This window comes from Meles meles, chromosome 7 (genome assembly GCF_922984935.1).
Source record: "Meles meles chromosome 7, mMelMel3.1 paternal haplotype, whole genome shotgun sequence".
NCBI classification, from domain to species: domain Eukaryota; kingdom Metazoa; phylum Chordata; class Mammalia; order Carnivora; family Mustelidae; genus Meles; species Meles meles.
In genome coordinates, this window is record NC_060072.1 from 50,695,388 (window position 1) to 50,707,448 (window position 12,061).

The 12,061-nt window shown below is 43.0% G+C and overlaps 1 protein-coding gene across 1 annotated transcript in view; it reads left to right on the top strand.

Moving 5' to 3' along the window:
- Positions 1-12,061, top strand: part of GRIP1 (glutamate receptor interacting protein 1) — a 241,064-nt gene that overhangs the window by 153,713 nt on the left and 75,290 nt on the right. The window contains exons 11-12 of the mRNA XM_046011787.1: positions 6,402-6,588; positions 7,166-7,311. Of these exons, the coding sequence (XP_045867743.1) occupies positions 6,402-6,588; positions 7,166-7,311 (333 nt within the window). The remainder of the gene's footprint in view (positions 1-6,401; positions 6,589-7,165; positions 7,312-12,061) is intronic.

Here is a 12,061-nt window from a genome sequence, read left to right on the forward strand (position 1 = left end):
CTCCCCTAAATATTAAAACATTCTGTCTCATTGACCGAAGGGGGAAAATACAGGAAGTCTGTAGCAACATGTGACAAGAATTAAAAGAAGAAATTGCGTGTTTCAGGAAGAATGATGAGTATCCCAGCACTGTGCTGGGAGGAGTGTCACAAAGCCCTGGGAGCATTGCAGGGCCGTGTCACAGAGGGAACCCTCTTGCCACCTCTTTTGGAATCTTACTGACCTTTGCCCCCCAGCCTGGGCTGCTTGGAGGTCAAGGCCTTTTCCAGAACCTTATCATCCCCCCTGTGATGGCAGCATGACTGAGCGGTGGACCTGGTTCTTTCCCCCGGCTTCCCGCGTCTGCACACAGAGCCAGTGTAGACTCTGTCTGTTTGCAGTCTGCCTGACCTGCAGCCAAGTGTGGAAGCTAGACCACGTCCCCAGAACAGTCTTTGCCTCTTGTGCCGTCACCATTTACTAGCAGGGTGGCCAACACTGAAGAGAGCTGAAAGGAAGAGAATGAAGAAGCCGAACAATTTCTGTCCCTGCCACCGACCCCTGAGGAAAGGCCGGAAGGCAAAGGCAGCTAATGGTAAGCTTGTAGACGTGAGCATGCAGGGAGCCCTCCAGGAGGTGGCTCATGAGCTGCGCCCTCCCCGCCCCCACCCCCGAACACCGCCAAGCCCACCCTCATTTGGAGAGGGGAGCTGCTGGACACCGGAACCGGATCACATGTGCTGGACCCACCGCAGGCTGACTCTGATGGGGAACACTTCCGTGAGCTAGAGGTCGTGAGGTACAGGATCGAATAGTGAGAAACACAGTATATTAATAAATCTTCGCGGCCCATCGCTCTGGATACATTTTAAATGCTTTTCCTATCGGACAGTCAACCTCACAGACTTCTAAGTGAAGAAAACATTCGGCAGATTTTTAAAACTTCAGAAGTTAAAAAGTGATCGTCCGTTTTCCTCCTACTTACATTAGGTGAGACAAGACAGTTGTTGTCTTATCTGTGAACGGAATCCTCCAAGTGTGAACAGGCATAGGACAGAGCAGATGCGAAGCTTGAACACAACCTTGCCACACACTGGTGAGCAAGATGCATGCACATTAATTACAGCAGCAACTTAGCCATTCCCTTCTTCACCTGTGAGTAGCAGTGGGCACCCTTCCGGCCAGAGCCAGTACCCTCCCGGAGTATCTGCTACTGGGGAGAGAATCCATCGTACATCATCGTATTATTCATAATAAATCACCTTTTTCTCTTGCTGGTTGGCCGCATTAATGAAGCAGGGTAATCAAGCTCATCCTTTTTTCCTCCAAGTAATATTGGTTGTTTTTTTCTCCTGGCTCATCATCTTTAAATGTACAATTTATCTTTTTCATATCTGGTAATAATTTGCAAGACTTTAATATCTGTGAGTAATCAGTATGTACAATTTCAAATGAAGTTTTATTGTTTCAAAGAACAGATTTCAATATATCAAAGAACTTTCAGAATTAATTATAAAAACCTAGATTATTTAATATAATCCTATATTTATTAGATAAATTATAAATTTATATAATTATAGAACCAACGTTTAACATATTTTTAATCCTAAATTAAAGGTCCCAATAATTTATATTGCCTCTAATTTCCTCCTGATAAAGCTTACGAACTTAACAATGCCCACAGTGAGCACTTACTTCTATTTTCAAAACCTTCCAGAGATTTCAGTTTCTCAACTGTCTTCTTTAACCGTTCCAAAAATGTAGCAACTGTGTCCTTTGAGAAGGTCTTTACTGTATCCAGCCTAATCCTTCCTATTATGATTGACCCATTTCTTCTTAATTCTCTCTTAGTGGAAATACCAATCAGCTGACTTAAGGGTTCAAAGCTTTTAACTCCAATTAAGTAATCCAAAAATCTATACAAAACTGAGACCTCAAATGGAAAAAAAAATATATTAATGTGAACCTATAGGAAAATTAACAGGAGTAAAATATTCCTAATGAAGTCTGAAAATCATCACCTAGAAGACAGAATAAAAGTAATCTGCCAGAGAGGTGACATTCTACTATTGTGTTCCTGCCTGCAATGAGAACAGACCGGAAAGAAACCCAACTCTCCAGATCATTCTTGAGTACCTCTAGTCATTGTCTGCCACCAACAATAAATGCATGATACGAAGGACAATCAAAGTACAGTTGACACCAACAAAGGCACACTAGAAAGTGTGATCTGAATTAATAAGGGATATCACTTCTCGGCCTTTTGGCTGAGATCAAGTGTGAATTAATATGAGGTAGTCCCTGGGTCAGATCTGGGAATGATCTAGGCCACCCCCTGTAAAAAGCTCAGAGTTGGAAGCTGACTTTACCCCCTACTGCAGGCTACTTTAATCTCAACAGTATGAATTCTGTTGTGAGGACAATGATGGTGCTTCTTAAGAAGAAGATGATTTTCCTTCCTCCGCCCAGACAAATGATCCATCTCACCATCCTCTGCCATGTTGGCTGCAATGTTGGAATGAACCACATAGTAGAGATAATTGGGGTCCAAGGAACAACTTCTAGTTCCATAAGTCAGCAGAACCTGATGATTCCAAACTGAACTGTTGATTCCCAAAAGGAAAATGTGGATGATGTCACAAGACCCAGTTTGTTCTTTGTTTATTTAGTGTTCTTTGAATGTTCCAGACATTTGGGATTTCAAAGAGGAAGAGAGCTCTGTCCCAGTCTTTAGAGAACTCAGGGTCAAGTGGAGAGAAAGTCAGGCAAATAAAAACCTGATAAATACTGAAATAGGACCGTGCATTTGAAGTGTGGAATTGTAAAAAGTGAGTACCTGGATAAGGCAGGGAAAGGGACATTGAAAACCCAGGGGAAGGGCTAAAGGGACAGAGGGATGAAAACAGGGCTGTAGGACATGGCACATGGAGGGAGCATCAAGGAGCACAAGATTGGATAGGCAGAAGAGCATGAACTTAGGAAGGGTCTTGTGAGCTCTGCCAACATTGAAGATGATGTTCTACAGGAAACAGGGAGGCATTGAAAGATTCTAAATTGGGCGATGACCTGCATATATGAGAAAAGCCACTCTGGCAGCAATTTGGAGGCTGTTAGCATAAGACAAGAGGCAAGGACACAGGTTGTAAGTCTATAGTGATCTATATGACTAATGATGAGGATCTCCTGCAGAGACAGATGAACTGGGGGCCTCCTCATGAAGAGAAAGTTAATCTGGCAATAATATGCAGAAAGTGTTGGGCACAGAAGGACCAGAAACATGCATGTTCAAATACTTTAAATAAAAATAGAAAAAGCCGGAATTGAAGCATTAACGGCAAGAAGGGAAAAGAGGATTTGTAGAGGTTCTATTTTAGTGGTCATCTTGAAAGGACTTACTAGTCGATTGAATTTGAGACAATGGGGATGTTGGGAGTCAAAGCCTACTTCAGGATTTCAAGCCTGGTGAACTAGAAGTATGACGGTCCTATTCATAGAAACAATAGCGGGAAGGAGAAAGAGAAAAAATGATTAACTCAATTTCTAAAACTTTGAGTTTGAAGAGTCAGTGAGATATTCTTGTGGATGGGATATCCAAGTCAGGAAATTCATCACTGGAGCCTGAGAGAAACCAGAGGGTTATATTTGAGAAGATACACACAGAGGTCATATTACAAAAGTGTGAGAAGTGAATGAGGGAAAGGAAAGGAGAGAAGGCTAAGAAGAGAACCATGAGCAACTCTGCAGTGCAGAGAAAGCAAAGGGACTAGAAGGGGGTGGGAAAAGTCAGAAACTAAGAACAAAGCTTCACTGAAACCAAGAGAGTAATTTCAGAGAGAAAAGGATGGTTCCCAAGGCCAGTTGCTGCAGGGTAGTTAGAGTGGACAAGGCCATTGATTTTGGCAATCAGGAAGTCATCAGTGAGAGTAGATTCTGTAAAGGGTGAAGGGAGAGGCCAAGTTTTAAGCAGTTTTGGAATCAGTACAAAACCTATAGGGTTTTTTTTTTGTAGAGGTCAGAAAGCTAGGAGAGTGAGCAGAAAAGTTGGGAAAAGTGAGAAAAGTTTTTATGGCACAAAATCACAGGGAGAGGAAACAGATAATATCAGAAAGGAGGAGCTGGCCTTGAAAGGGAAGGAAGGATACATCCTCCTGAAGCAGGAAGAAAAAGGAAGTGAGAGCAGATAATGATACAGAGAAATCGAGGTGGAAAAGAATGTTTTTAAGGAACTCTTGTCAATGAAAGAAATGAAGTAGGAGTAAAGTTTGGTCCTTAAAATGTTAAAAAATGTTTGAGACAGATCCTATGAGAAATCAAATATTACATAACAGAAGATTCCAGGGCCCCATAGAGAATTGTGTGAATTCATAGTGACTTTCTCTAGCACCCTTCAGCAAACTAGTAAGAGCAGGGGACTCAAGCAGACATTATCAAAGAGTATAGCGTATTAGACTGTAGAAAATGTCATGAGGTTTAAGCATCTCTGATACCAGCAGATGCCTCATTGAAGTGGTCATGAGGAGTCCAAGTGGAGTGTGGAGGGAAATGATGCTCATAAAAGGCAGTAGGTAAAGATGATAGCTTTCAAACTGGGTTCCCAGATTCACACATGAGGGATGGGGAAGCCTCCTTTGGGTCTCCTATTCCTACCTCAGTACCTTCAGTAGCTCTGTTTTTATCTGGAATACAAAGGCATCCCTTACACACTTTCATTTGAAGTGGTGGTGGGGTGGAAACTATTGCTACCAAAACCATTTGAAAACCACTAGATCTGAAGATGAGTGAAAGGGAGTGGGGCTAGAAGTCATCAAGAAGGGAAAGTTAGGGCCTAAGGACTGGGAGAGATGGCTGATAAGGTTGCATGATCAATAAGGAGGGTTCCGATATGAATATCCTGGAGCTCTCTCCAGTTTGAAGGATGCAGGGGTCCAACACAGGGCTCTGCTTATGGAGAGCTGAAGTTGGATGGGATTGCCAATAATCAGCACCAGGAGAGCTAAAGAACCATAAACATACTGCATTGTGTGTTGCCATCATGTCAAAGATACTGAGGATATGGAAAAGCTTCAGATTAGAGGAGGCAAATTAAGAGTCAAGCCCTGATGTCAGTGAGGAAATGGGAGGAAACAGGAAAAGTAGAAAAGTATGGGTTTGAAGGTGAGACAAAGAAGAAGTATGTACATAATATAGAACTTTAAAATTGAAGTGGCTTATGGTAAAAAAAAAACAACGAAAAAAACAACACCGGATGTGTGGAGCAAGAAGGGTTATGAACTCTTTTTTCTCCTTGCCCCACGCAGGGAAAGCAAAAAGAAAATGACTTCTGGTTGCAGCGAGTTTTGAGGTATATGGTGTCAGCTAGTTTTAATTACAGTAAAGAGGCCAAAGGATCTCTTTTGGAGGAAGTGACGGTCCAACATCGGACTGTGCAGGGAGCTTGCTCATAGAGAGTAAAGGAGGCAAGGGTCCCAGTGGGCAATGCTGATAGGCATCTAGGAGTGGAGTGGCCTTTCCGTGACCCAAACTGGGGATAGGAACAAGACAGAGATGGGTACCTGGGGCTTAGATGCGTGTCAGAAGAATGAATGCAACAAGAGATGACACAGTAGGCTAGAGATGCCGTGAGAAAAAATGAAGACTGAAGAGCCTAAATTTGAGGAAAGGAGAAATGTAAAGTTTCAACAATTCTATCATGCCAACCCAATACTAGCATAAGGTTGATGACAAGCTCGTCCTCACCACTCCAGGAGCCAGACTTTTTCTTCAAAGCTGAAGGTCAGATTGTTTATAAAACCTTAAAGCTTAGGCACCAATGGATAGAGGGGGAAACGTATTAGACCAGTTAGCTCAACTCTTTTTTCATAGGAAAGAAATTAATGCCTTCCCCCAAGGTTACATAGCTGGTTGCCTACTGATGGAGCCAGGATCAAAAGTCAGAAACCCAGTCCCAAAGCTGTCCTCTTCCTACAGCTCCCACAACTGTCCCTGGTACCAGAGCTGAGTATGTGACTGAGTATGCAACACTGTGACTAAAATGTGACAAATATCGGGAGATTCTTTACCTAGTTGAGCTCTGATGGAATTTTTGTCCAGAAGACCAAAGTATCACCACCACCATTGCCAATGAGCTTTTTTTTTTCTTCAAAGACAGGATCTGTGTCAGAAATGCTGGTATTCTGGGATGCCTGGTGGCTCAGTTGGTTAAGCATCCAACTCTTGATTTCAATTCAGGCCATGATCTCAGGGTCTTGAGATGAAGCCCTACATCCCGCTCTGTGCTGGGCATGGAGCCTGCATGAGATTCTCTCCCTCTCCCCCCTTCCTTTCTCTCTCTCTCTCTGTCTAATAATAAGAAAAGAAAGAAATGCTGGTATTCCTTGTGCTTGCCTCAACCTAAAGTCATTTTTTTGTGTTTGTTCCTCTAGTGTCCTTAGCCTCCAGCACAGTGGGCTTGGCTGGGCAGGTCGTTCACACAGAAACCACAGAAGTTGTGCTGACAGCAGATCCTGTCACAGGATTCGGGATCCAACTGCAGGGCAGTGTGTTTGCCACAGAGACGCTCTCTTCTCCACCGCTGATTTCCTATATTGAAGCTGACAGCCCAGCAGAGAGGTAAGACACTCTTTCACAGCATCTTTTTTTGTGCATTTCTTGTGCCGGCTCTCTCTGACTAGCTAATAAATTATGGAACAGTGCTCAATGCAGGAAATGCAGGATGTAATGAACTCTCTGTTCGACCCATAAAATTTTATGTTCTTGATAAGGTTTGAGAAGAATAATGAGCACAGATGCCTTTATCTGGCAGATTTTTGTCCATCAGAGATTGGTGGCCATATTAACTAAAAGGGAAAGAACATCTCTGAAGTTGAAACTTTATTATAATAATTTCTCTGCTGTGCGGGGACTATACGTTCACCATTACTGTATACTGGTCCAGATCCGATTATAAGAATACCACAGTGCTAAATTATGAATCACTTCTCTGGGATACATTGAGACTCCCTCACATTTGTAGCCGTCAAATGCAAGACGGCAAGACCTTGCAGTTGACCTCATATGATACCCACAGCATTGAATAAATAAAACCAAATGGGTATGCTATTTCACAAGGATCAAACAAAATAGATTTGGCAACATCCACCTGATAATTACCTGCTCTGTCTACAACTTCTAACATGTGGTTCTATAGATGTGGGGTGCTACAGATCGGAGACAGAGTGATGGCCATTAATGGGATTCCGACTGAAGACAGCACCTTTGAGGAAGCCAACCAGCTCCTCCGAGACTCTTCAATCACAAGCAAGGTCACACTGGAAATCGAGTTTGATGTTGCAGGTATGATCATATAACCGCAAGTCAGCTGCAGAGTTGGCAGTGGACTGCGTGTGAATTATATGGATTATGCGGCAAAAGTGGAACAATTTTTTTGTATACCAAACACATTTTTGTTTAGGAGATTTGGGGTGTCATTTTGTATGGAGCATTGTTTTTGTACTATTCATTAAAGTGTCACCATAAGATCAGTTGAAAATAAATGTGACAAAATGAATAAGTAATAGCTACTATAAGGGTGATAAAAAAAATCACATAGCCTGTATTCTTCCAGATTTGTCCTTATATGCCAGAGAAACCATATGCTTGTGTCACGCAGACAAGAAAAGCCTCTCTTTGACCCTTCCCACTGCAAAGAACATATGAAAGTTTGGTAGGGAACCATGAAAATTCATTAGGTGGATTTATACAAGCACAGTTGGTAAATATTTGGTCTCTAGTGCTGAAAAGAAAACTGCAACAGACACTTGTTAAAAACAAGGAAGGCTTTCTTCAGGACTATTTCAAGAGAAATCAAGACTTGGATAGGGAAGAGAAATTGAATTTACGTTTAAAACAGTAAGGACAGCTGGGAATGTAAGGCCACCAAGCAAGGGAGGAGTGAGGGAGTCATGGAATGGAAACTGACTAACAGGAACTTAATTCAATATCGAGGGTGTGGAGATAAGGAATTTGATTGTCTACTCAAGGGTAGAGAGAGATTCTCAATAAACTGACTGAGCAGGATTCTTACTAAAACGGGGCTAAGCAGGCCATGGACTAGGCCAAAGACAAGGCCTGGTTGAGAAGGGGAGCCTGACGTAAGTTTGGTCAGGAAGGGAATCCCTGTCAGTAGCTAACAGGTGTGTGGGTTATAGAGGTTGGTGCCAGTTTCTATTTAATAAAATTGTCTTCACACAGTGAAGAGCTAATAATCTTTACCAATCACTAAAGATGTGCCTTTGGACATAGACATTGCATTATCCCAACAAATACTTGCTGAGTGTTCACTGGGGGTCCATTGGAGATGAAACAGTAGACAAGGAGTGAAAAAAATCCCTTTCTTCGTGAAGCTTGTGGTATTACAGAAAGTTGATTTTTAAGTTAACAAATATAAATGGAAGCAATAATAAGTGCTCTGAGGAAAATAAAGCAGAATGGGGTATTAGAGGATGGCTGTGGGGAGCTATTTTCATGGCATGACTCTTGAAGGAAGTCATATTTGACCAGAGATTTGACGGTTGGGAAGGAGCCAGCTCTGTGGGAATATGGGAGCAGAGTACTCCAAGTAGAAGGAACAGCCAGTGTAAAAGACTTGAACCAGAATAATAAGCTGGGTGGGTTTGGCTGGGTGGCTCTTATCGAGGTGCCTGGGTGACTCAGTCAGTTAAGTGTCTGACTCTAGATTTCAGTTCAGGTCATGATCTTATGTGGGTCATGGGATCAAGATCCACATCAGGCTCCACACTCAGTGGGGAATCAGCTTGAGATTCTCTCTCTCCCTCTGGCCCTCCCCCCACTCACATGGGCGTGCATGCTCACATACACACTCTCTCTCAAGTAAGTAAATAAGTCTTTAAAAGGATGAGGGGGGAAGCTTATTGTAGCATAAGGAAGTAGGGAATGGGGATTAGATTTGAAATTGGAGATGGGATGAGAGAGATTAGAAGGGGCCAATTAATGTAGTGCCTTGGTATAAAGAATTTATATTCCAAGTGTAATGATATCATGGAGCGTTTTATGGACAGTAGTGAGCTATCCTGATGGATGTGTTAGAGATCCTTCTGAAATGAGAAGGGACAATAGCAGAAGCAGAAAACCTAGTTAGGTAGTTGCAGGGGTTGGATCGGTAAACAATGATGGCAGCTTGGACAAAGTGGTAGAGCAAGAGATAGTGACAAAGAGTGAAATTTAGGACATGGCTTGAAGCAGGGCTCACAGACCTTGCTTATGGAGTGAATATGGAAGATGAGAGAAAGGGAAGATCATGGATGACTCCTGAGGTGGAAGGGTCAGTAACTGAGTAAATAGTGATAACTTTAAGGAGAGGAAGACTTGAAGAATGGAAATTTGAGGATGACAACAAATTCTCTTCTAGGCCTGATTTGGTAAACCCACTGCCAATTCTAGGGGGGAAAGTACAAGCAGATCCTTTCCTGAATTCAAAAGACAATTGGCAAGCACCAGTCTCTAAATGCTAGGCACTGTGCTACCTTCAGAGCATTTAAAGGGAAAATGTAAAGGATTAAGATCCTCCAAGTGCTCAGAATCAATTAGACAAGAGCAAGAACTGTTGCAAGATAAGAACAGACTTACTGAGTGTGTGTTGCCACTGGAATGTAAAAGGATGTGCCCAGGGGACCTCCAACAATACCTCCGGGGGCCTAGGATGGGGGGGACCTGGGCCTGAGAGCAGCTCTGAGGGGGGACCACCTGTCAGTGATTGGTAAAGTCTTTGGAATACAGGCGAGCACTCAGGAATGAGTGACAGGAAGGAGGGGATTCTGCCTGAGAGATTAAACTAAAATTGAAAGGGGAAGGATGCTAGCAAAGGAGATAATGAAGATGCAGTCTGAGAAGTGGAAGGAGAACCAAAAAAGGTAGCATTTTGGAAGCCAAAGCAAGATTTTCAAGGTCATGGTCAATAGCGTAAAGGTATTTGAGAGAATTCAAGTAATATAAGGCAGGAAGGGTCCACTGTATGTGGCAATTAGGAAAAAGCACATTGCAGAGTAGTTTCAGGGAACTGAAGTGCCCAAATCAGACTATTAAACTGAGGGGTGAGGAAAGGCTGGAGAATGACAGACAAGCTATGCTTGCTTTCTGCCAAGGAGCTGGGTTTTGGAACAGGGTATGGCCAGACAAATGCAGTGAATGGATAAAAACGATGGAGGCCACCGTGGACTTCTCTTTTTAGAACTGCTCCAGCATTTTATTGCATACTGGACCCTTCTTTATACTGCCTTATCCTCCACCCAGTGGTTCTCAGTCAAAATCAATTTTGCCCTAGGGAACATGTGGCAATGTTAGGAAGTGTAGCTGTGGATGAAAAAAAGATGGGATAAATGATAGAGGGGGGCTTCAGGGTCCAGAGGGGAGGTATTTTGTTTTGTTGTTTTGTTTTGTTGCTACTGGAGAGATCTGAGCATGTTTGCGGTCTAAAGTAAATGAAGGAGAAAAAAGATAACTGATGGGTATGGGTCCCTAAAGGGATGAGAGGAGAAGTTATCTAGAACATAGGTAGGCTAAGACAGAAGGTTGGCAGCTGCCTCTTATGAGTTTAAAGAGAAGGATGTGAGAATATAAGTACATTTTTATCTGTGTTTAGGGTTTCATGTAAGAACTGTCAATCGAAGGTAAAAAGATCAGCATCTTGGGGAGTTGAAAAGAGTGATAGTTTAGAATACCTAATGGGGAAATGAGTGAGAAAGCTAGCCAGACTCCTGTAAAGGGATTTTCAAGCTGCGCAGTAGACCAGGCAGAGTCCAGAAGCTCCAAGTGGATAGTGTCAACCTGTATGGTCAAGTAGTTTTTGGTCAGGTGACCTTAGCTACTGAGGAATAACAGTAGAGGTGGTGGGCAGTTAGACTGAGCCAGAGATGGAGATTTTTGGAGAAGGTTCTACAGGAAGAAAACTAAAGTCACAGTGGGTCGTATTGTTGCAGGAAGAGCACATGAATAAATATGGTGACAACCTCAGAAATCACGATAATATTTATCAAATGCTTGCTCTATGGCATGTCACTCCTCTAAGCACTGGGTATTAGCTCACTTATAACAGCAGTGGAGGTTACTGTGATCACTGAGGTTACTGTGATCACTGAGGTTACTATGATCACTGAGGTTACTGTGATCCCTGAGGTTACTGTGATCACTGAGGTTACTGTGATCACTGAGGTTACTATGATTACTATGAAAACTGAGGCCCACGTAGTGACTGGTAGGGCTGGGATTTTCACCCAGGCGTTCTGGCTCCAAAGGCCACGCTCTAACCACTGGACACAGGTTGCAGAGGGGAAGTCAATAATGGAGCCACGTGATAGACTGGGAAGAAAGGGAGGACCGAAGAATCTAGGAATATTCGGGAAGAGAAATGGGCATACGAAGAGAAAGTTGAGAAGGGAGCCAATGGCAGGAGACTGAGTCAAAGTGGCATATTAGAGCTTAGCATTTCAGAGGTCAAGAAAGGCTCAGGGTAGCAGGCTGCTGAAGTGGTACAGAGTGGAGATGAATATTATTCAACCAGAGGTCTGGAAATTGGAAATGCAGTGTAATGGAAAGACCTTGCATACCGTGGAATCTCCCAGAAGGAGGGCGGGACTTGAAATGAGGAAAGGAATATGAACTAGCTGCTCTTGACACGCCAGACGCAATCCTATCTAAGGATCTCTGCAGCTTCCTCCACCTGTAGCTCTTCCCCCCATGTTCAGGTGGTCTGCTCACTTCCTTCAGGTCTTTGCTCAAATATCACTTGTTCAGAGAATCATTTCCTCAGCATCTCTCACTTTGTCCCCTTTCTCAGATTTATGGTTCTTCTTAGCCTTTCTCATGCTCCAATGTTATATTGTGGATTTATTTATTGTCTTGTCTTCTCCAGCAGACAAAAATCTATGCTGTCAGGGACTTTTTGCCTTCTGTTCATGAATGTATCCCGGCCCCTAGAATAGCACTTGGAATGCAGGAGACTCTCAGCCAAGTTGCGGTGAATGAATGAATGAAGTACAGTTGCCTCTCCTGAGGGACTGGAGCCAGGAATTTCAGTTTGCATCCAGAA